Source organism: Torulaspora globosa, chromosome 2 (genome assembly GCF_014133895.1).
Source record: "Torulaspora globosa chromosome 2, complete sequence".
NCBI lineage: Eukaryota > Fungi > Ascomycota > Saccharomycetes > Saccharomycetales > Saccharomycetaceae > Torulaspora > Torulaspora globosa.
Genome location: NC_050728.1, coordinates 330,044 through 353,872, shown reverse-complemented (window position 1 = coordinate 353,872; position 23,829 = coordinate 330,044). Strand labels below are relative to the sequence as shown.

The following is a 23,829-nucleotide window of genomic DNA, read 5'->3' as shown; positions in this document are numbered from 1 at the left end:
CGGCAATGCGCTTAGCGGACAGAATCATAGATCATATCGAACGAATATTATTTAAGACCGGGTAATGGAAGCTTAACTAGGTTTACTTCCGTTGTATGCAGAGGAATCAATCTAGTTTGAAGGCTTGATGGTTCGTCATATAGGGATTGTAGAGGCAATCGGTGGTGTAGAGCTCGATTTGGTAGTCAGCAAGAGAATGGATGACATTTGGAGCCAGGCTACGTCGTCGGTTGGGGTTGATGGTGCTCCGTGCGATAAATCGGCAGTGGTGAAAGCTACAACGGATGAGCTTAGAAAAATCGATTCGGAGGCGTTGGAAGCTGATCCCTGGGCTAAGCTCGTACTTCTCATGGCCGATAATAGGCCGGGGGAGGAGGAATTGGTAGCGTTTAGAGAGTTGCTCGAGACTGTGGGGGATATAAACGACGTGGCGCGGACCGGTGTGGCATTGATTCACTATGCTATTGTCTACGATCATGCTCCGTACATCGAGCTGCTTCATCAGCAAAGCAAGCAGCCTATTTTGAATCTTTTAGACTCGTTGGTAGGATATACGCCGCTGATGTGGTGCGTCCAGCTCAACCGGCAGGACTGTTGTGTGGAGCTCTTCTCCTTCATCGACGAAATAGACTTTGGCAAACGCAGCAGTGATGGTCTGAAAGCCGCGGATATGGTGGTACCAGGATCTGCAATGGCAGCATTTCTGGATCAGAATAATTTCTCACAGTACGAACGTGGATCCTCCGGTCCAGTACATTTACCAATGGATGGGCTGAGCTTAAATGCAGTATCTGCGAAACTTGATAGAAGCGATAATATTGGCGCATTTGGGGAGTTCGAGGAGTTTGAGTTCGACAAAATCTCTAAGAACCAGTACTTGGAACTGGCAGATTACGATATCCCCCAGATACTGGATTTACTGATATCGTTATCAAGAACGCACCAGCATGTCACCACATACCCTGCAGCTCTGCTTTTCCAATGCATTAGGTATGCAGATCACAAACTAGCGTCTGCTCCGCTAGTGGAGTCCCTGATTCACCTCTCTTTGACGCGGATTATAGCGACAGCCTCTGTGGAAGTGAACCCCGAGAGTGAATCACAGGGTGACATCGTGACTCAATCTTACTGGCTGAGCGCAGTATCGTTTTTGTACTACTACCTCTGCAGAGATGAGGGGTTCTTCAAGAAATACCCTTCTGCCCTGCAAGATATTGTCAATACTCTGCATACGCTGATGACAGAAATAGTCTCGGCAACTCATTCAAGATTGGTGCCGTTGATGGAGCCAACTCTGCTGTCATACACCACAATTGAAGATGTCAAACAAACACTATACAAGAGAGACTGGAATTTCTTCAAGAAGAGAAAACAAGCGAAGCAATTAGCGCTGTTGGAAAAAAAGAGGAATGACCCACGATTTTATGATGACGAAGTATTGAGACACTTATATCCGCCCTCTCTTGAAGAGCAGATGAAACTCTCACCTATGAAGATCGTACAAATATTCGGTGCTTTGTCCTACGTACTCGATCTGCACCAAATACATCCTCTATTCCAGCAACAATGCTTATCCACGGTTATCAACTGGTTTTCTTCGACACTTTTCAATAAGATTATGAAAGATAAGAAAAAAAAAGCGTTGTCGAGGGCTCATGCCATTCAGATAAGGCTAAATTTATCCAGTTTGGAAACATGGATTCGTAATAACGACTTGACAGTGCCTAAACCGGTGCTTATAGACAACTTTTTGTGGCAAAGATTTCCATTTACTTTAGTTTGCGATCTCAATAACATTGATCTTTCCAATCCTCCTATAAGGAACGTTGCGACTTATAGACCAGTTGACACCGATCCCTCAACTGACGATGTTCCGATTGTGTCAGATACCTCGAACTCCTTATTCTATTACCAACCTTTTCATGAAATTACGAAAATTCATTTAGATCCGGTCTTGCAGCTTTTGCAATGGCTGCAAATTGCCACAACTTTGACGAATGAGGAGTCTTTGGATACAACCCTGGCACTTTTACCGCGTTTAAATCCTGTTCAGCTGCTGAAATCGATAGATAAGTACAACTATGAGGTTGACGAGAGTAAGTTTAACTCTTCGCTGAGGAAAAAAATATCAAACGCGGCGAAAAGCCGAGCCGCAAAGGAAGAAGCATATTTACCAGAGCGACAGTCACCTGCTTTGGTGCTGCCAACGGTCGCTGAACTGACTGATGCTTACTCTCGAAGTAGTAATAGTAGATCCTTCCAACCTCTACTACCAATGGACATTCAGGACTCAGTATACGAGATTCATGAAGAGAACTCATCGCTGCGCAGAACCGATAGCTCATATAATCTCAATGGATCAAAGACGGACGAACAAGACGATGCTGAACAAGAGCTGAAATATTCAAGTAATGGCAATCAGCAGGACGGACATAAAGCTGATGAATATTTCAAGGAATTGGATACGCCGCTGGCATCTGTCCAACGCCCTGCCTGGGCGGCTGATGATGAGATAGAGGCCAATCCTTGGTGATTTGGCCCATTTCATACAAGCGGAGAGGTGGATGAACAGTCCCGCTGTCATGCTACTACGTTTAATTATGAAGCATTAGGTAATGTACTATTTTTAATGACACAAAATAAACACTGCATAAGAGCCTTTGAATCGAACAATCCAGGCATTAGAGTTCAAGCCAATCGATTATGCTAATAATCCACAACAACAGAATTGATATTGAGTTTTCTGCCTGACGACTAAGCAGTACTCAATGGTGAGTATATCTACTGCTTATAGAGCGACTGAGAAGAATTTTCCATTGGCATTATGAAGAGTTGAGACACCAGTTTTGACCCGTATGTGAACTTCCTCCTCCTCTTCGTCCTCGTCTTCTGTGCATTCTAAGTAGGCGTCTTTGAGGTTGAACATCGGCTCTGTGGTTTTGTGCACGGCGCTGGTCAAACCATGTATATCACTGACGCTCTGCCATACATTTTCTTGGTTTGGCGAGAAATTATTATCCGATATGGAGTTATCAAAAGCCAGGGTTTCGTTTTTTTTGGAGGTCCTGCTATTCCTGGCTGGTGCATTTTCGCGATTTCTGGATGAATGATTTCTTGGATCGACCGTCTGTCTAGGAGTTGTCCTCGACAAAGATGTATCTGACGATACTAGATAAACATAGCTCTCGACGGACCATTCATACCAAGTTGCACTGTCCAGTTGTGCATGATTTCTGGAGAGAAACACAGCCAGTTCGGTATCATCCGTCACCACGAATGGTTGATTCAAAGGAAACACAAGCGGGGACCAAGAATGCATATTAGGCGTGTGATCCAGCTTCCTGAACTGATCCTTCAATTCATCAGAGTCGACACCACTGTCCTCTTGGGGACTGCGCACTTCCTTCTGCAAATGTGTACCAATAGCACCATCCCGAGCTTTCGACACTTTGACTATCGAATCGTCAGGAACCGTTGACAGAGTAATATCATTGTATAACTGGGCAGTGAAGAACCCTAAAATACCATGGATCTCTCCTCTATGCTTTATCTTGAACTCCGTCACAGCGTTCCTTGAGAAGAGGTCGTCTTCAGAATCTCTCTTCCTCAGGGGATGATGAAATGACCATAACTCGTTAATCCTAGAGGATAAAATACAATAAGGAATATTGTGCATGACCCAGGGAGATTCTTGACTCCCCTCCTTTTCTCTTAGATTTTGATAAATCAAAGGGCATGCTATGGGTGCGATATAGGATGTATAGGATTGTGGGATGAATATGGTGTCCGGTTTCGAATGATGTTGTTCAATTGCAAACAGGCACTCAGGAGAGAGTTCGTTGCACCCAAAGGAGCCTAACAGTTCACTAATACAGAGATCTGCTTTAACTGATTTATCCCTCCATTGCCTCATATCCTCTATTACTATTTCTACTTTATTATGCCAGAGATCAAAATTGCGCTTCTGTAGATATAAGCCAGCTTGAGGATTTTTTTCCAGTGCGATTACTTTAGCCTGATTTAAGACATTGAACTTCTTTAACAGAAGCACAGTCCTATCTACCAGGGGTCCCCTTCCTGCACCTGCGATAAGAATGGTCAGAGGACTGGTTCTATGTTCCGAAAGAAGGGCAGTCAAAGCCTGTTCGATAGCTGCTTGGTACATGTTGTATTTTGCGAGATCCTTCTCGAATATGGAGTAAACGTAGTTTGACAATGTCTCAGAGTGCGGTTTCAGCGGCTTCATCAATCTTGGTGTGCGGAAATTTGGACTCACCGGTCCATTACTATTAATTGGATTATGATTAGTGTTGATATTATGACTATTACTATTGTCCTGATGTGCTGTTTTGTGACCAACCTGGTTAATCGATCCATTAGACAAATCTTCATGCGATGAGAAAAGTTGCTTGTCGCCTTTCTTCAGTAAGAAATTGATATATTCCAGGTATGATCCCTCTCCGCCTTTTATTTGGTCGACATACTTTTCCATACCATGTATGATAATACAAAGTTCGCCATTCGCATCCGGCAGCGAATTTCCATTGACGCCTTGAAACTTTGTTATCAAGCTCTGGTTAAACTTGTGTAGAACTGGATAGCCATATTGATTTGTAGCAAATATGGAAGACGAGAGCAACAAACAGGAGACTGGTTCGGACAGCCACCTGTTTAGTACATGGGATGGAGTCCTTATTCGAGGGACCGCCAATGAGATGGTTAATGAAGGATGATAACTGCACAGTTTGCGTACAGTATGCCAAAGTTCCCAAGTGGCCAATGGATCGCTATCCTCATACAATGGTAGAGATACAGAAAGGGTCAATCGAGGATAAGCACTCACGGTCTCATCATTCAAGAGCCTTGAAATCACCTGGGAGTATCTATGCAGTTCGGAAAGCTTCCGGGGTGGTGCCACTATAAGTTTGTCAATGCCTACAAATCTTGCGTACCTGCATTCATTGAGCAAAACTTGATAGCAAAGCTCCCTGACTGAGTTATCTGCGTTCTCGAGCTCCAGCCAGGACGAAAGAAGGCCAATAAATGCTGGTCCATCATTCTTCCTGCCAGGATTGAAGGGGGGGATGCAGAGCTCCTGTAGTTGCGGTTCCTTGATCTTCAAAACGCATTCAGAGACCGCCCTTCGTTGTTGCTGGAAGTTTTCAAACTGGCTCCTCACATTTTCTCTGTATCTTGCGTTCGTAATTGGGAGTAATACGTAGTCGTAGTTGCTCGGTAGCTTACTAACTCTTGATGGATCGGTTGCATACCTTTCGCCAAATTCACCGCTGGAATTACCTGGAAGTTTCACACCAACAAAAACGTTGCTTCCCATAACCTCTCGGCTGTCTTCCCACCGCAGAAACGCTCACAGCTGACCTTTCCAATTGGGTTTAACACAGTGGTTTGCTGAGCAAAGTTGCAACTGTACGCGTCTTTCGCTTCTCGATTCTCTTACGTCCAAACAGATCGACAGCCGTGTGAACTCCAAATCACCCATTCAAGCCACTGTCTAGCGGTTTGAAAGCATTAGAATCCAGATAGGCTGGAACTACTGAGCATACCACTATGTATCACCACCACCATGCGTTCCAGGGAAGAAAGCTTACAGAACAAGAACGTGCCAGAGTACTGGAGTTCCAGGAATCAATTCATTACTCGCCACGTTACTCGGATGACACCCACGAATACAGGCATGTAATGCTGCCCAAGGCTATGCTGAAAGTGATTCCATCGGACTATTTCAACTCAGAGACCGGAACTTTGCGCATATTGACAGAAGACGAGTGGAGAGGCCTTGGAGTGACCCAATCGCTGGGCTGGGAACATTACGAGTGTCATGCTCCGGAGCCGCATATCCTACTATTCAAGAGACCTCTCAACTACGAGGCGGAACTCAGGGCCGCCGCCGCAGCAGTAGTGGCACAGCAACAGGAGCAGCAGCAACCCGAGACCCAGGTCGGCGTTCAATAATGTACATGAACCGACAGTCCTGCATCCCGACGAGAGCCAATGGGCCGCTAAATCAGGGCAGGTTGGCTGTCACTTTTATATAGTGCTCAACGTCTTCTACTTAACGCCGCATGATACGTACGAGTGCAAGAGACACGACTTCTTCTTGAAGCAGGCTCAGAGGCCTGGGGAGTGTTCAATCAGGGTCTTAAGCTTGATGAGTTGCTAGCGAAGCATCTTAGTGATGTGGTGCCAGACCGCGTCTTCCAGAACTTACGCTTAGTTGGGCGAAAACATCTATCAAACTCAAGCAGTAAGAGGACATGCCAAGTCCAGCTCGGGTCCTCCGGTAATGGAATCAAATATCAAGTACTTAGATGAGTTGAAAGAGGCGATTAGTGAATCGCGTATACCTTTCTCAGGTGGCGGATCGGACGACTTCAGCAGCGGAAGCAGTACAAGGGCGGAGGAAGATGAGTCGAAAAGTGTCCCTATCAAGATCCTCACGACAATGCTACGAAATCTTAAGGACCCTCAGAAGAACGATATGATGAAGAACAACACCGTTTTTGCGAAATCGATACAAGTAATGGATGCGTTGATTCGATCTAGACCGGGCCTGCTGCTCCAGCGTAACGGAAACGTGGATCTCACCACTTTGATATCAGATTTACTAGACATATCTGTGATGAACTATGATCAAGTCCACCGAATGTGGTTTATTCGCCGGAAATTGGGCTCTTGGTGCAAACTATTCGCCCAACTCTACGGAGGCGTACATAAGATGCTGATCTCGGATTGTATAATGGGTCTCCTAGTGCGTTTCGAGGAAAGGCTGGCCCAAATCTTCGAAATGGCACGCGAACCGGAGGTGGTAGCCCATGATCTGAAATCGTTGTATGTTATTTGTTACTGGCTATGCGGGCCTCCAGAGACGTTTGGATCTTCCCTAACGATGCTTAACTCCTGGCTGGGGGTTACCAAATGGGATTCACAATTCCAGAAAACTATTAGGTTTGTGTTTTACGTGTTCAGCTCATTGAAGCAGTCTAGCTCTTTCGTCGATGTGAGTGCGATTCATGCCAAGTTTCTGTCATTGACTGTGGAACATTTAGTAAACAAAGTGACTCTGCACTCTTCGAAAAGTCAGCTGTACTCGACAGATCATCTCAGATTTACCTTGAGGATAGTGAAACAATTCCTGAGAGAAAAGTTTGGCTGTCTGAGAGATGACGCTATTGTTGCGAAGTGCCTACTTCGAGTTTATTTGCTTTGCAGTACTGTGGAGGATACAGCCGTCAACGATCTTTTTGCAGCATTTGACGATGTTTTGTCCCTGAGACAATGGGTAGATAGCAACGAAGCACTTGGGAACAACTTAGAAACGTTCGGCTTTAGCCCACTCACCAGAAAAGCTTTGTTGCTCATTCATTTAGACAGAAGCAGGCGCTCAGCTTCTGAAGACGACTTAGAATTTGATCAGGAGACGAAGATATGGTACTTCAAACCAGGAGGCTGCGATATGCTTAGGACTGTTCTTATACCATCTGAACCTCCGAGCCAACAGTTAGATGCGCTATGCCAGGCAATCTTAAAGAAATTTCGCTCCTCAGGAAGTGAACTAAACTCTAACTCGGAGATCGCCAGAATTGGTAAACAAGCGGCAGCTCTCTATCGCAATACCCCGGACCAAGCTATGGCTATGTTAACAAGGCTTTTGAAGGAACAAGGTTCATCGAAAGATATAAATGCTTTTTTTGGTGTTAGTCGAATTCTTGGTCATCTAGCGTGCTTAGAGTCTCAAAAAAATGGCGCTGAATACGATCTGCGGGCCTTTAATGCCTGCAACATCTGTGATAGCATTCGCTCCGAAACCTTGTATCATTTTGTGGATCCTGATAGACCAACAGCCCAAAAAAGTGCTCCGTTTCGGCTGCTTGACGCTTATGTTCTGTCAAGTGACAAGCTTGATGAATTTCCAGAGCCTTTACTGGCTGCAATATTACTAGCTCTGCAAAGAATTTTCACCCACCATCAACCACCGAAACTTACCCTCGATGTAAGCCATTCGGCATATATCAATAGACCGTTTGCTTTTGTACAGAGATGTTTTCGCAGTCCTAGCCGGTATTTACGAATTCTCGCAGCCAGACTTATCCCCTTGTGGAACATCACCAACTTGTACAATTCTGAGGACCAACACACCGCAGTGCTTATCCGTTTCTTACAAGAAAATGATTTCTCCTATGCCGTTGAGACGTCAGCCATGTCCTGGGCACAATTAGCTCTAACCGCAACTGGTGAGGTTTTTGACACTCTACTACTGAAACTGATAGATATCTTCAATTCCACAAATTATGCCCTGCACATTATGATGGCGTTTCAAATCAAGAATACTGCAGGAACACTTCGAAAATCCTCATATCAACTATTATCTCCTATATTGCCCATTCTTTTGCGACGTATTGGCAAGAATTTGTTAGAAAAAAGAGTATCATTTCAGCGCTTAATTTGGTTGCTAGGATACTCGGCCAAAACCATCCTCGACATCTATCAGAGGTATATAATCCCACACGCTATCACTCAATACAAAAGCGATGTATTCAGCGAAATAGCTCGGATAATGTGCGATGACGACAGTGCTCAAATAGGCGAGGCCAAGAGGATTTTGTTGGAGAAAAACAGTAGGCAAATTTTTGCTGTTGCCCTTGTAAAACATGGGCTACTTTCGCTGGATACCATGGAATCTCTTTTTTCTAATAGAGTTCCTTTCTTCGATAAGAGATACGTCATTGCTTACTTGCCGGACTACAAAACTTTGGCGGAGATTTTAAAACTGTACAAGAATGATGCTGATGATGAATCTCAACCTTCGGACAATGAAGCCATGGTGCTCGTATCTTTGAGATATCTCGTAACAAATTTTGAGAAGGATAAGAGGCATGGTTCAAGGTATAAGAATATTTCTGATTGGACTCACGAACAAGAAGTTCGCTTCCAGGAAAGACTACAAGAACATATTCTGGGCATCTTTCAGGTATTTTCCAGTGATGTTCATGATGCAGAGGGAAGAACGACATATTATGAAAAGCTCCGTGTGGTGAATGGTATAACATTTCTAATCAGGCGGGCCTGCAAAAAATCTATCATTGCATCCCTGGCACAGGTTAGCATATGCTTACAAACGGCGCTTGAAATTGATGAGGTCAGCTTTAGCGCGCTCAAGTGCTGGAGGTTACTCATTTTTAATCTCAACGACGAGGAACTAGCCGCCGTCATCGATGGATTTCTATGTTACATCCTACAAAAATGGGGTCAGTTTAACATTAGGCTAGGCCCGCTGATTAGCGAAATACTGACATTCCTTGTCAAAGAAAAGAAAGATCTTTTGCTAAGAATAAAGCCATATCTGACTTTGGCTCTAATTGAAAAGTCGGAAATTGATATACTCTCACGAGACGGTAATTTTGCTCGAGCTGCGGGCCACGTTATCAGCAGCACAGATTGGATCATTGTTTTCGCTGATAATTTGCAAAGCACTAATAAATATGTTATCAACCAGAGCCTTGACGATCTGGAAGTTTACCTGAAACGCAAGCAGGCCAAGCGTTCAGCGGATTTCTTTCAAAGAAATGAACAAGTCTCTGACATCTCCTTGCTACTGGGATCTTTACTCAATACTTCACAGAGATTCAAAAGCGATGAGTTGATATGCATCAAATGCGCTAAGTGTATCAGTATTATCGGAGCAGTTGATGCGACAAGACAAAAAGCTCTTCGAAAAACTGCTGCGATCAGAGAGGTCTATGATTTAAATGATGAAGCTCAAACAAGAAACTTCTTAATATGGGTAATGAACGATATATTAGTTCCCGCTTTCTGGCAAAGTGAAAATCCCAACAAACAACTTTTCGTGGCTTTAGTTATGCAAGAATCACTCAAATATTGCGGACTCAATAGTGCTTCTTGGGATGTGAACCAAAAGGGCCTTTATCCGAATGAATCAAAACTTTGGGACAAATTCGACAGTGTAGCGAAGACCACATTATACCCTCTTCTCTCTTCACTTTACTTAGCACAATCATGGAAGGAATATGAACCGCTAAGCTATCCGTCTTTTACCTTTAAGGAAGGATATATAATATGGATCAAAAGCTTTTGCTTAGATCTGCTGAAGACAGGTACGGAAGAGAACCATCCTTTACACGTATTTTCGTCTCTAATAAGAGAAGATGATGGGACACTATCGAATTTTCTCCTTCCTTATATCTCAATGGATATTATTATCAATGCCGACTCCTCAAACTCCAAAGCAAAACTGATGAGAAACATGATTGAAGAATTTAAAAGTATCTTTGAAAGTGATCTAGATGGACTCAATCACTTACAAATCGACTCTCTTCGTATGTGCTATCAGGCGATATTCCGTATCTTCGAATACTGCAAAAAGTGGATGACTCAATTCAAACAGGACTATTATCATACCAAAGGGTCGTACATAATAAGGGAAAAGGAGCTGAATGACATGCTCAAACGAATAGACGAGTTTCTCGGGTCCTTTTCACCTGCTCTCTTAGCCCAAAGGTCATTGGAAACCGATTCGTTTGAAAGGTCGGCGCTATACTTGGAACAAAGCTTTAGGCAAGAGTCCATCAGGGGCTTGGGAGAGGTTGAGCATAAAAATTTAATTTTGCCACTGCAGAGAACTTACGAGGAGATTGGTGACATAGATTCACTCGATGGTCTCTTAAAAGCGTTCAGTAAAGGCAACTTGAGGTCGAAAATTGAGGAGCTGCAATACTCCGAAAGCTGGAAGCTAGCGCAGGACTGCTATAATACACTTGGATCTTTCGCTGACTGGTCATTCGCCACTACCAAAATGCTAACATCAATGTATGATCACCAGTTGTATTCAGAGCTTCTCTTTCGCCTGGAGTCCTTAGCACCCAGGGTATGCCAGCTTGATGGTGAAAGTATCCTATGGTACAGAATGGGAGTAGAAGCTGCCAACCTGGAGGGGAATCCTAAATCACTTGATAGCTGGCTTGAACGCGTGGAATGTCTGCAAGAGGCAAAAGATCCAGAGCTTCTTTTCCAATACAATATGGCCAGAGCCCTTGGCTACGCCAGAGCTGGGAATAGAGATAGAGTGGAGCAATACTTGAACAAGTGTTTGAAGATTATGGGAACGCACTTGATGGCATCCACAGTTGCCACAACACTGCTCAAGAAACAAACACTACTTATGAGGCTTCATAGCCTCTACGATATCACTCTTTTGTCATCGAGTGCTGACAGTGCACAGTTTCAGAGCAATACCGAGACGCTTGACTTCCGTATGACAAGGATTGGCCCAAATTTCGAATCGAATCATTACCTGTTGTCTGTAAGAAAGTCATACGAACTTCTCGCTCAAAAACCGTACGCTGAAAAAGATATCCAAGGCGTCTTCTTTGAGATATCTAAGTTATGCAAAGATAATGGCAGGTTAGATAGAGCATCTGATTCGTTGATGCACTGTCTATCATTTAATCATCCTCAAGCTGAACTAGAGTTTGCCGAGATCTTATTAAAGCAGGGTGAAAACGATAGAGCAATAAAACTTGTTAAAGAAATAAATGAGAGATATAAAAATGATCCGCTCATGAAGCCACGGGATAAAGCTGCTGCTTTACTGAAGTATACAGAATGGCTTGATCTCACTAATAATTCCGCATCCGAACAGATTATTGAGCAATACCAGAACATTTTCCAACTAGATCCGAAGTGGGACAAACCTTACTACTCCATCGGGCTTTACTATAGCAGGCTGCTCGAAAAAAAAAAGGCCGAGGGGTATATTACCAACGGAAAGCTAGAATATATGTCGATATCTTACTTTTTGTTGGCGTTCGAGAAGAACACTGTCAAAATTCGAGAGACGTTGCCCAAAGTGGTTACCTTTTGGCTTGATATTGCGGCTGAGTCGGTAAGGGAGAAATCTGCTAGCAGGCGTGAGGCCCTAAAGCAGGCCACAGAGGACATTTGTAGGCACGTAGAGGAATCTTTGAGGAAAAGTCCTGCTTTTATTTGGTATCCGGTATTAACGCAATTGCTTTCCAGGTTGCTACATATACATCAATCAACTGAGGAACTCATCTCGCAGATTTTGCTCAATCTGACATCAGAATACCCTTCACACATACTTTGGTACATCGCAACTCTGCTTAACTCAACGTCCCCTGCAAGGGCGAGTCGTGGACGTTATATTATCGACAGCTACACAAAAGCAAGTAATTGCGTTCAAGGGATGATAAGCAATGCCATCGATCTGACTCAGGCTTTCACCAAGGTTTGCCTGAAAGACGTAAAAAGTGCAATCAGCAGATCTGGTAGATCATTGGAAAAGGATTTCAGGTTTGATATGTCAATGGCTCCTTCAAATCTGGCTGTCCCTGTGCAAGTTAATTTGGACATGGTGTCTCCACTTTCATCACAATCAAACCAGAAGTACACGCCGTTTGGTGAAGTCATATCAATTGCAAAGTTTGGCACAACTTACAAGGTTTTCTCTTCTTTGAAAAAACCGAAGAAACTTAATGTAATTGGATCGGATGGAAAAGCCTATGGTATTATGTGCAAGAAAGAGGATGTCCGTCAGGATAATCAATACATGCAATTTGCAACAACAATGGATTTTTTGCTTAAGAAGGACGTTGAATCCATGAAAAGGAATCTGGGCATTACTACATACTCGGTTTTGCCTTTGAGAGAAGATTGTGGGCTTCTTGAAATAGTCCCAAACGTTGTAACTTTACGATCCATATTCGTAACGAAATATGAAAGCCTTAAGGTTAAATACAGTTTGAAAAATCTGTATGAGAAGTGGCAAAATTCCCCAGATAATTCAAAATTAAGCTTTTATCGTCAGCAGCTTGAAACATTTCCGCCTATCTTATATCAGTGGTTCTTGGAGACTTTTCCCGATCCAATAGTCTGGTTCAACGCTAGAAACACTTATGCAAGATCATACGCTGTCATGGCGATGGTAGGGCATATCCTTGGACTTGGTGATAGACATTGCGAGAACATTCTTTTGGATATTGAAAGCGGAAAGGTACTGCATGTTGATTTTGATTGCTTGTTCGAAAAAGGCAGAAGATTGCCAGTTCCGGAGATTGTACCATTTCGTTTGACGCAAAATCTGCATGACGCTCTTGGCATTGTTGGTACCGAGGGAACCTTCAAAAGATCTAGCGAAGTGACAGTCTCGCTGATGAGGGATAACGAGGTGTCGCTAGTGAATGTGATTGAAACTATAATGTATGACAGGAACATGGATAGCACTATCCAGAAAGCCTTAAAAATACTGAGAAACAAGATTCGTGGCATCGATGCGCGCGATGGGCTTGTATTGAGTGTTCCTGGACAGGTTGAGACGCTTATACAGGAATCTACATCTGACGAAAACCTAAGTAAGATGTACATAGGATGGCTTGCATTTTGGTAAATAAGTCTGTATCCATTAATTTATTCGATACACTACTAAGGAATTATGAATGCGTTGTGATGGTGAATATTTAAAGCCGGTGTCGAAAGGAATAAAGAAATAGTGGCAGCTGTTAAGTGGCATCTTCATTTCTTTCGACGGTTTGTTTGTTCTCTTTTTCATGCGTAGCACCGTCTACGTGGCCAGAAAGTGTCATACTTTTGGCAGAAACTTTCCTCACAAAGTCTTCATGGAAGATTTCCTCTGCTATTTCATCAGAAGTGGTTTTCACGAAGGCCTGATTATGCACTTGTTTCAGGTTTGAAATCAGATTGGAGTTGAAACTCTTCCCACTCGATGCTGCAGAAGATCTTGCTCTTTTCTGATCCTTGTTAGCGAACATTTCAGTGGCATTAGACGTGGATAAAACAGAATCTGAGTCAAAGACCGATGAGGATGGAATCGTCGAAGGAGGTTGCCTTCTAGGTAAAGACTTCCTTCTATTTGAAATCATTTCTGGACTAGGTGGATTTGCGCTAGAAAGCTCTTGGCCTATCATGTCCTCAGTGCCGAGGTTGACAGTGTCTTTGTACCATTTACCGAATTTCTTGATGGAGCTTTTGAAAAGCTTGTTGGATGAGCTTAATTCTTCTGAATCTGTGTTGTCTCCCAATACTACAGGTGAACCTCCAAGAGACTCTACCGAAGATTTATCGTCACTGAAAGTTTCTCTACTTTTGTTCTTCAAAGCTCTTCTTAGACTCTCTACTTTCGCAAATGTTCGGCGCTTCAAAGTATCGTCTTGAGTCCTCAATGTGTTCACAGCTTCTTCATCGTCTGAGTTTACGGTATCCGCAGACCCCTGTCCTTCGGCAGCAGCTATTTCATTCTTTTCATCTAGCGGTTGCTTCTTCTTTGATGATAAAGTTGCCTGGCTCGGGATAGAAGGCATCTGGTCCACCCAGTGCTGATCAGTGCCATCAGACCGATCATATTGTTCCCAAATACCGCCGCGATATAATTCTTTCTCAGTGTCATAGAAAACTATATCATCCCAGAAAGGCTGCACTAGTGATTCCCTAATGGCTTCAGCAAACTTACCCTTGATGGCATTAGTTATCATCGTATATGACAGTTTGCTAGAGCTGACAATAGGTTCGATCTCAAGTGATAGAATAGGCTCAGTTTGAAATGTGTACCAGAATCTAGTAGAAGGGGGTGGCTTCAACAATATCAATAGCGGTCCCGACAGCTCTTTGAGCTTGATCGACAGCTGAATCGGCACCTCTCTCTGTTTAAAACGCGAGCCCAGGCTAATAGTTGCCTTTGTAGAGACTATGACTGACAGGTCTCCCTTGTACATGAAATTCATCGATATTTTGGTGAGGCCTTCTGGTGTTAGATCCAGAAGCTTCGGAGCAGTAATCAGGGGAGCACTTCTTCCAACGTCTACTTCCTCCACAACAAAATCACTAAGGAAATCCGGCTTGTTGATCTTGGCGAGTTTTTGGTACAATCTCGTGTAAAGGTAATCCTTCAACCTATCTGATTCCTGTACGGCTAAAAACAGCCTACCGATCAGCGCATTTATCCATTTTGTTGTTAACTGATTTTCTGTCGAATTAATGGTTTGAATTAGAAACAAAGAATCTGCAGTTCTCAAGTGAGCAGTCCTCGCGCTCACATTCGGGTCCAGTAAGTTTGCTGAAAGCTGAGACCGAGGAGCTTCACTTTTGGAAGCACTGATCAAACTAAAGTACCAGTCCTCCTTCTCAATACTATTGTCAATATAAAGGAAGAATTGATTTGTTGCCTGGGACTCCTCGTTTTCCGCTTGTGTAGTATCGAATTTCAACATCCCACCTTCCAGTGAAGTGGTCCCCTTACGCAGGATCGATATGCACGTCTTCTTAGTAAATAAAATGCTTTCAGGAAGCTCCTCCCCAGCTTTTCGAGGCCAAATCGTTACGAAACTGTCCTGCAGGGATATCGCATGGACCAGGTTACTCTTCGGAGCGCTGTCTCTATAAAGAAACAAATTCCCGTGCCTCAGGATTGCGTAAAACTTGTGTTTCCTTTTTATCTGCGATCGCTGGGGAATATTCCCGGCTTCTTCACTGTCCTGAGCAGATAACTCAGTGTGATGATAGTAGTATTTTCTCGTCACAGTCAGCCACCCCTGTCTCACGACCTCAACACCTTTTTCCTCCTCGATTTGACCGGCTGTAAACTTGCGATCTACACCACCGGCGACCAGCGAATCGCCATCGAAACCTTCCTCATTTCTCTCATGTATTTGATCCATCTTCTGTTTAAAGAACCAAAATACGCACAAAACCAGCGGAAGGAAGGTAACTCCGCCGATCACATAGATCAACAGGAACCATTGGAAGGTATTCATAGACCCAGCCGCTCCGATCGAGCCAACGACCACCTATATTCCTAACTATGACCAACGTCCCCTGCCTCTAAACCTGTAAGTTCTAACTTAGCCTTGTTTACATGGCCGGGTAACGACACTACTAGAGACTTACCTGGCGGGCGTCACAAAATCGAGACATTAAATAATAAATCTACAGGTTCTCAGAGTCATTAAATCAGTTTTTGGGTTTGTGTGATCATTAACAAGTAATGAAACAAGCCTCACACAGTGTGAATGGTACTCATCATTGAAAGGTCCTTGCGATCAAGAAAAGCAGTTCCATCGACTGATGGCACCGCACTTTTATTCCGCCTCTGCGAAGAAAAGGCTCTGTTAACAAAGACGTCAGCTATCTTGTGACCAATCATCACTTCTCGAAGGCAAAGCGATATTGTCCTTCCTGTCTCCCTTAAAATTTGTACACAGAAAGACAGTGTGCAAGGACCACCCCGCCTTCGATACTTAGTATGTCCGCCCGGTCGACAAATAGTCATCATAGAAGGTTAACATCGCCACTCTTCATACCACGGAAGACTGGTTCTCTCTTGAGTTTCATGTTTCATTTTTTCTCCGGGCTGCTGCCTCATACAAGGCTGAAACTTAACGATATAAAAGGTTGTCGACATGCAGTCTACACTATTCAGTCGGAACAATTGGTATATTGGTGAATGTATAATCACTGGCAAAGAGGGAGAATGCAACGAAAATGAACAAAAGAGAGAACGTATCTTCCCTGGCATAACCAACTGGTTATACGAGTTGCGAGAGCTCTGGCTCTCGGCTAGATGAAAAGAAGTTAGGGAAACAATTTGCTAATCTGTACCAACTCATCGAAGGTAGGTACTTATATACTTTTCATTCCTGGGCAAGAAATTTTTCACCGACGTTCGGCCGGGTAAATTGAACATCCATACATCCTATTTCTCCGTTCGACTCCAAGCCGCGACGCTTTAAGCCTTTTCTTTTGAGACGATCGATGGGCTTTCCCAAAAGGGAAGTTTTACGAACGTTTCTTTTCCAAGCTCATCGCTTTTTTTTTTTTTTTTTGCCTCCCTCATTGGAAAGCTGCTAAGCATGGTGGTCAACTATATAGAGACAGCCTAGTTTGGCAGATGTTGCTAGAGGGTCTTGTTGGGAGGCTTGCAGTAGTCAAAAGCTGGTTTTCGTTTGCCAGGGGCTTTGCTTTGGTGAATTGGTACAATTTGGAACCAAATGGCCGTTAAAAAACAGCCTCATAAGAAGAGTGGAAAGGGTGCTTCCAGCAGTGGAAGCAAGCAGTTTCAGCTTGTCAACGGCGTGATAACAAAGGAGGACATTACCCCGTTAGCTAAGTCATCGCAGCACTCTACGGCGAGCTCCGATGACGAAAGCTCAACCAGCACGACAATGGAGTCGGATCTGTTGTTTTCTCCCATGGGCAGCGCTGTGGACGACGCGGAAGACGAGGATGAGTACGACCACGAGTTGTTGAGTCCAGTGTACTTTGGGGCTACTTATCCGAAGAGGTTCCATCACGTAAGCAATGCTTACTACGATGACGGCGCGGTGGAATCTCGCAAGGGCAGCGTGTGTGGTCAGTTTTTGAAAGATCTACTTGGGAATACAACGAACGAAGATTTCTGGAAGGAAGTTGGTACCACCAGTGAAGAGGCGATCTTTGCGTCGCAGCCTTTGGAACCACCCGTTGAGTCTCCCTCTGTGCAAGACCAATCTATCACATCATTAGACGAGTACATCAGGGAGGATGCTACTGCACCGGCAAGCTCGGCACTTTCTGCCGCACAATGGGATGACAATTACAAGATCAAGCTATTGTGCTACAGGGACACAACGGGCAACCTGAGGCTGAGGACGCAGGAGGAGAGTTGCAGCGGCTCAAGGAGCCTGCTGGTGGGGTCGAATCACAAGGTTAACAAGATTCGCAGGGGAAAGGGTAAGAGTAAGCTCTTAAAGAATGCCATTAGAAGGAAAAGCGGCGTTCGGGAAATGGTCTCAACGGGTGTTGGGATAGGAGAATTCATGTTATAGTATATTCAGTCATTTAATCCAAGTCATGCTGGTCTTTAGTCCATTCAACTTCGCAATTCTATTCAGTTCTGTCCACTTTATAGTGAAGCCTATGTATTTTTCTTTAAATTTGTTTGTGGTGTAAGGGCAGCTAGCCATCGAGCTATTAGATCAGGGGACTTGAGTTCACCTGGTAATGGTTTAGGTAGTTAAGGAAAGGCTTACAAGCGAACGATGTCAAACCAGTCTGGTATTCTAGCTGACCAGAATCTCTTGGATTTGCTGAGCAACCCTGACTCGAATGAAGTCTTTGCTATCACAGCTCAGATATCCAAGGATGCCACTGCGGTTCAATTTAGTGCGAAATACAGTTCACTCGAACAGGTTATAGATAATTTGGCCGAAGAGCCATTATATGTTTTCATCAGAGGCACACTTGAAGACCCAAAGCAATATCATTTCATTTCGTATGTTCCTGACTCCTCGCCCGTGAGATCCAAAATGCTTTATGCATCAACAAAAAATACATTGGTCAGGCAAATTGGTACTAGCGGCATCGGTAGACAATCGCTACTTACAGATGCAAGCGAATTGCTCCAAGTCGTCGACGAGCGGAACGCCCAGGAGGCGTCCGTTCTAACTGAGTCCGAGAAAGCGGACATTGAGATCGCCCAGCAGCAACAGCGGCTGAAGGCTTCTGAGTACTATCCAAATGGAAGAAAGCTCGTATCTCAAACGGACGGGGTGCCAAAATCCTTGGCTTTTCGGGTTAAAACTGGAGAGGGGAGTATCGCGGAGCTAATGAAGAATTATAACGTCATCTCATTCAGAATAGATCTAGCTAGCGAGCAGATCCAAGTAGCTGCGAAGTATAACATCGATTCGCCTCGTAAGGTGGAAATAGTGGAAGATCATCCGAGTTACGTTATCTACAGAAACGGAAGTCTGTACTATTTCATTTATTGTTGTCCATCAGGCAGCAAAGTGAGAGATCGCATGGTCTATGCCTCTAACAGGGCTGGATTTATCAAACATTTGAAAGACGAAGATCATCTAGAGCTCGCCAAGATTATAGAGATCGGCGACCCGGAAGAGTTGGAGCTTTCGTCCCTTTCGCCCTCCACTCCGGAGGCACTCGCAGCGGAAGATGCAGAGTCAAAGTCTGCCTCAGACGTAAAGTTCAGCCGGCCTAAGGGACCCACAAGAAAGAGAAGAACCTGAAGATAATCACTCATGTATCTTTAAACTCTTCAGGGTATGAAAATGTTAAGTTTAGAGTTCTATTTGTATTTTGATAAACAGACTAAACTATAGGTGGCTTTCACAGCGGCAGGATCACGCCCTATTTACTTGTTTTGCATCTCTGGGTCAACCAGATACCTGCTAAGTGGTTCATCAACCGTTCAATTAACGAGTGCTGTTCTATCTCCGTAACCTTGCGCAACTCACTAGAATCAGTTCCGTTAAGGTGCCAGACCAAAAACTGCTGCATCTTAAACTTCAGCGATGTTATTGATCTCTACATACCGCCGTATTATTTAAGCGGTCGAGCAATTCGGTCTGCTGAGCATCAACTAGCGTCTTCACCTTGAATCCTGTCGTCAAGTCAATCTTATGTTGTCCTGCAACAATGAAAGAGTCCGATTCGACCCGACAAGCAGGACATCTCAGGTCCGGAGCACAAGTGTGCCATTGTCTGATACATTCCTGATGGAATTTGTGCTTGCAGGGACTAAGTTCTCCGAATTCCCCACCTATCTCTGTTAAACATATGGAGCACAAAGCCTGGAGCACTTCGGGCATTTCCCGAGGTTCTTTAGAACTTTATATCACTCCAATCAGCCTCCTTTGCTTCACTTGCTTCACTTGCTTCACTTGCTTCACTTGCTTCACTTGCGTAGTTTCTCTACTTATCATCTCAAAGTAGTCTTGATCTGAACACACTTTAAAAGCACATAACCTCTCAGTTTCGCACTGTCGAGCAAGAAGCTCTCGAGCAGAGAGACCATATTAAGCATGTCGCGCCATCAACTGGATCTAGTTATGTGTATGAAGCAGCCTGGGACTCACATTGGCTTGCTTTGTGAGAAATGCGACGGGAAATGTCCAATATGTGACACCCTAGAGAGACCAAGAAGTAAAGTCAGAATTTGCGAGCAGTGTGCTTTCGGCAGAAGTGGCATAAATTGCATAATATGTGGATCTACCGGTGTGACAGAAGCTTTTTACTGTTGGGAGTGCTGTAGGCTTGAGAAAAGCCGTGACGGTTGTCCTAGGATTATAAATATTGGTAGTAACAGGACTGACAAGCACTTCGAAAAAAAGACTTTGAGTAATAGATGAGATTTTGTTTTATGGCCCACTCTTGGGTACCAATATGAATAAATTCTGAAGACGCTACAAAACTGTTTCAGGTCACCTATCATTATAACCTTCCAGAAAGAAGTCATTGGTATCGATCTCCAAACTGTCGTTGAACTTTGAGCTGTCTTCAGCGTGACGTGCTGGTATCAGTTCCTCACTGAAAATAAAGCTTTCATGGATCGAATTAACGTTGTTACGCGAGTCAAAATCTTCTGCTTCGGAAGCTTTGTTCAGACATAGTTGGAAGCTGGCATCTACTTGCCGAATGACATCCAAATACACTTCATTTCGTTTTGTTTCATAAACTAGCCAGTCCATTCTTACAGCCAGCTGTTTGATATGGGCCGTCAATTCATTTCTAGTTTTATAGCTTAGAGGCATACATTGGCGATAAAGCGGCATCACTGTTTGCAGTTCTCGCAGCTTGGCAGCTTTCTCCTCAGTTGAATGTTCCAGCTTGCTTATCCGTTCTTTCATGGAATGCTTTCTCAGGGTCATAATGCTATTGTCCAAAGAACCTGGCTTGTAGTAGCAACCATCGTATGCGGCCATTAAGTTAATCGCATCGATCCAATTGTCCCGCTCATATTGACCGGAACATTTCCAGACGTTAACCTTTTGCGAGCCATGCAGATGCATTATGCAATCTGCTGGGATATCTGCCAACTCAGCGTCGAGGTTATGCTCATCGGCCGTTTGGCAATAAAAGATGCCAGTTTTGGCCATTTCATCCTCTTTTCGAATAGCGAGAAGCCCATTACAGCAAATCGGAGACTCAGATATAATAGGGGCGTCACATTTGTACTCAATAATATAATTAGATGTGCCTGTTTTTTCATCCTTCACAAGGTCAGGACTGACCCAATCCATGCAATCAAATATCAGTAGCCCAGAGGGAGTAAGAATCGCGTACTCTTTCTTCCATGAAATCTTATGCACTGCTCCAACAATGGAAAACTTCTTATTGATAGTAAGGTGTTGAATTTCACCCATCTGAATAATCTTCAGGTACCTATAATCGTCGTCAGATTCGTTTAAGATCTCAAAATTTGGTAATGCAATTCTTGCCACAAGGTCTTTGCGTATCTTCAGATAGCCGCCCTTTATCTCTTTCAGGATTGAAAAATATTTGGCATATCTGTTGTTAGCACTAGTCAACGGCCGTGAAATGCAATTGTCGTCCCAGTATCTGTTAACCTCGCCACTCATATCCATTTCGGAAAGAGAATTTTCTAAGATATGCGAGTATATATCGACATCATCTTGTAAAACTGAAGCACTGCTGCTTGAAGTTGAGATTGGAACATGGGGAAAATACGAGGAATAGGAATTCGAAGAGACGCGACCACGCGATGCGTAGGTCACGGGGATTTGATCTTGATATGCCAGTGATCCAGCTGCATTGATGATTTCAATAGGGGAATAAACGGGCGAGGAGTGAGACCCCGAAGTCTCGTTCTGAGCTCGAACGTCAGAGCTGTTTAATGGTTGCTGAACAGAAAAAAAATCGAATTTTGGCGATTCCTTAGCGACAATGTTATCATAATAGTATGCAAGTATCTCTTTGGGTATTTTGAAACCGTCTGACTGCTGATCATCATGAACTAAGCCAATGAACTCACATTTCGTCATCTTGAATCGGTTTCTTGGATTGAAATAATCGGTGTGTAACATTAAGAGAGAGAAAGCCACGAAGTATACTTGATCGCTGTTACTCCAAGGACAAAAAGCCTCGGTTGCCAGTTGCACTTCGTAGTAAACTTGACTGAAGACGGAGAGCAGCCTGTCAATCTGCTGGGTCTCTTTTGGCAAGTCCAAAAACATCAGCAGCTTTCGCAGTGATATATCCAGGGGATCATGATTAAAATCGAAGTAATGGGTTAGAAAGTACTTCAATGACTGCAGTTTGAATGGATCATTCTCGCTACAAAGAATAATCCCGATAAATTTACCAAACTGCCCCAACTTGAGTAAATATTCTTTTGGCGATTCATCCGGCGTAGGCTCTGGAGGTTCTGAGAAATCATCCAGAGAAATGTCAAATTTGGGAGTGAGTGTTTTGACGGAGGGGCCTTTCATCGAGGATGCGCTGGATGACCTCAAGTTGACAAAGCTATTGAATGCATTAACCAATGAGCTGCTTCTCCTTGATATAGATTGCTGGCTCATTGCTTGCTGAGAACCAGCCGTGGGGAACGGGATAGTACCGTTCGATAATCTGGGCGGCGTTGGTGGCGTCGCTGCACGCACCGCGGCAGTATTAGGAAATTGTATATGCGAATTGCTTTGTGAGCTTATAAGCGGCGACCTGCTAGCTTGGGAGCTGCTGCGGGATCTTCCCAGATGGGAGGTGATAGATGACATAAAGTCGCTACCCGTCGCTCCAGCCAGTGGAGTATGTTTATTTGGTTCCACGCAGTCAGAACCACCAACCGTCCGACTTCTCCGGCGGCCCATCGGCGCTGATCTGATCTTCGAGCCTTTGACCTCCATGGAACCGCTTCTTGAATGATGGAATGCAATCGACGCGTGTGACCTGCTGCTAGTTATGTTGCTTGAAAAGCGAACCGACGATGCCGTGGAAGTGTGACCGTGGTACTCGGTCTTCGCAGCAGAACTTGGAGACCTCGCAGACCAAACCGAGCTAGTAGAATACATAGGAGCGCGGGCAACTTCGCCATTTCCTCGTTTAGTCATCTCGTTGTCTAGCGCGTGGCTCGATTCGTCGTCCCCAGAGCTGCGAGGCCGTCCTTTCTGGTCGGCATCTGCCTGCTTGACACTTTGCGAAGAGGATGATCTGAAAGACTTGATATCATGCAAGCTGATTTTATGCTTCAGATTTCGTAATTTCCCATTTCTTCTTCCAGAGCCCTGTGTACTGAGATTCCCATCCTGGCTTCCCTCTGGATCCAGTTCGCTCTTGCGAGCTTTTGAGCTCTCTTCTTCGCCAATAGATTTCAACTGCGGTGATTCATGTGTAATTCCACTGGACAATTCCGGTAAACTCTTGCCATTGTGTCCACCAAGTCTTGATTTGCCCCAAAGTTTGTGCTTCTTGTCCTTCTTATGGCCTATCGGGAAATCTCTCTCATCAGAGCTATCCGGATGACCTGCCTGAAACAGCTTCAGCTTCATCAACATCGCTAATGATTGATTCATGTCTAATAATTAGATGGCATGGATCTCACTACACCTCTTTCTGTAAGAGAATGCGAAATCTTGTGAAGTTACCGACCAATAGTAAAACTACTGATTTGCTCTTACGTCTGAACCTTTTGCTTTCAATTGGGAAGACAAATCAAACCTCAATTACACTGAGAAGAAGACTATCGTTTACTTTTAAAGTTCCGTATCCGGATGTGTCTCTCCTTTATTTCGTGCTAGCACACGCAGTTTGGAGGAAAAGAGGTCAATACCCCAGCAGTCAAGTACACGAACAAGACAAGCTCTAGCTAATAGCATTATCACTCGGATTACGGTTCAAGCAATGGTAGGTCTGAGCTCAGGCTACGTGGTCCTCGGAGACGGTGACTCATGCCCTTGCAGCGTGGGGATTTCAACGGTTCTCGTCACCTTATATAAAGTTAATTCAATTGTCCGAAGCGGCGGCTAAAAG

The 23,829-nt window shown here is 44.1% G+C and overlaps 10 protein-coding genes across 10 annotated transcripts; 6 read left to right on the top strand and 4 right to left on the bottom strand.

Moving 5' to 3' along the window:
* Positions 1-127: 127 nt before the first annotated feature.
* Positions 128-2,533, top strand: HG536_0B01860 (uncharacterized protein; the record flags this gene model as incomplete). Its single annotated transcript, XM_037282103.1, has 1 exon — positions 128-2,533. One exon carries the CDS (start codon positions 128-130, stop codon positions 2,531-2,533), a length of 2,406 nt encoding a protein of 801 aa, XP_037137998.1.
* Positions 2,534-2,788: 255 nt separating this feature from the next.
* HSL7 (protein arginine N-methyltransferase) lies at positions 2,789-5,335 on the bottom strand (the record flags this gene model as incomplete). Its single annotated transcript, XM_037282102.1, has 1 exon — positions 2,789-5,335. The coding sequence occupies one exon, from the start codon at positions 5,333-5,335 to the stop codon at positions 2,789-2,791; it is 2,547 nt and encodes an 848-aa protein (XP_037137997.1).
* A 233-nt stretch (positions 5,336-5,568) lies between these two features.
* CKS1 (cyclin-dependent protein kinase regulatory subunit CKS1) lies at positions 5,569-5,973 on the top strand (the record flags this gene model as incomplete). The annotated part of the gene is made up of 1 exon (XM_037282101.1): positions 5,569-5,973. The coding sequence occupies one exon, from the start codon at positions 5,569-5,571 to the stop codon at positions 5,971-5,973; it is 405 nt and encodes a 134-aa protein (XP_037137996.1).
* A 331-nt stretch (positions 5,974-6,304) lies between these two features.
* MEC1 (protein kinase MEC1) lies at positions 6,305-13,441 on the top strand (the record flags this gene model as incomplete). Its single annotated transcript, XM_037282100.1, has 1 exon — positions 6,305-13,441. One exon carries the CDS (start codon positions 6,305-6,307, stop codon positions 13,439-13,441), a length of 7,137 nt encoding a protein of 2,378 aa, XP_037137995.1.
* A 112-nt stretch (positions 13,442-13,553) lies between these two features.
* On the bottom strand, positions 13,554-15,821 carry NVJ2 (Nvj2p; the record flags this gene model as incomplete). The annotated part of the gene is made up of 1 exon (XM_037282099.1): positions 13,554-15,821. The coding sequence occupies one exon, from the start codon at positions 15,819-15,821 to the stop codon at positions 13,554-13,556; it is 2,268 nt and encodes a 755-aa protein (XP_037137994.1).
* Positions 15,822-17,054: 1,233 nt separating this feature from the next.
* Positions 17,055-17,870, top strand: HG536_0B01810 (uncharacterized protein; the record flags this gene model as incomplete). Its single annotated transcript, XM_037282098.1, has 1 exon — positions 17,055-17,870. The coding sequence occupies one exon, from the start codon at positions 17,055-17,057 to the stop codon at positions 17,868-17,870; it is 816 nt and encodes a 271-aa protein (XP_037137993.1).
* Positions 17,871-18,083: 213 nt separating this feature from the next.
* On the top strand, positions 18,084-19,070 carry TWF1 (twinfilin TWF1; the record flags this gene model as incomplete). Its single annotated transcript, XM_037282097.1, has 1 exon — positions 18,084-19,070. The coding sequence occupies one exon, from the start codon at positions 18,084-18,086 to the stop codon at positions 19,068-19,070; it is 987 nt and encodes a 328-aa protein (XP_037137992.1).
* A 288-nt stretch (positions 19,071-19,358) lies between these two features.
* Positions 19,359-19,652, bottom strand: ASR1 (ubiquitin-protein ligase ASR1; the record flags this gene model as incomplete). The annotated part of the gene is made up of 1 exon (XM_037282096.1): positions 19,359-19,652. The coding sequence occupies one exon, from the start codon at positions 19,650-19,652 to the stop codon at positions 19,359-19,361; it is 294 nt and encodes a 97-aa protein (XP_037137991.1).
* A 213-nt stretch (positions 19,653-19,865) lies between these two features.
* On the top strand, positions 19,866-20,192 carry RDS3 (U2 snRNP complex subunit RDS3; the record flags this gene model as incomplete). The annotated part of the gene is made up of 1 exon (XM_037282095.1): positions 19,866-20,192. One exon carries the CDS (start codon positions 19,866-19,868, stop codon positions 20,190-20,192), a length of 327 nt encoding a protein of 108 aa, XP_037137990.1.
* Positions 20,193-20,264: 72 nt separating this feature from the next.
* SYT1 (Arf family guanine nucleotide exchange factor SYT1) lies at positions 20,265-23,372 on the bottom strand (the record flags this gene model as incomplete). The annotated part of the gene is made up of 1 exon (XM_037282094.1): positions 20,265-23,372. One exon carries the CDS (start codon positions 23,370-23,372, stop codon positions 20,265-20,267), a length of 3,108 nt encoding a protein of 1,035 aa, XP_037137989.1.
* Positions 23,373-23,829: the final 457 nt, after the last annotated feature.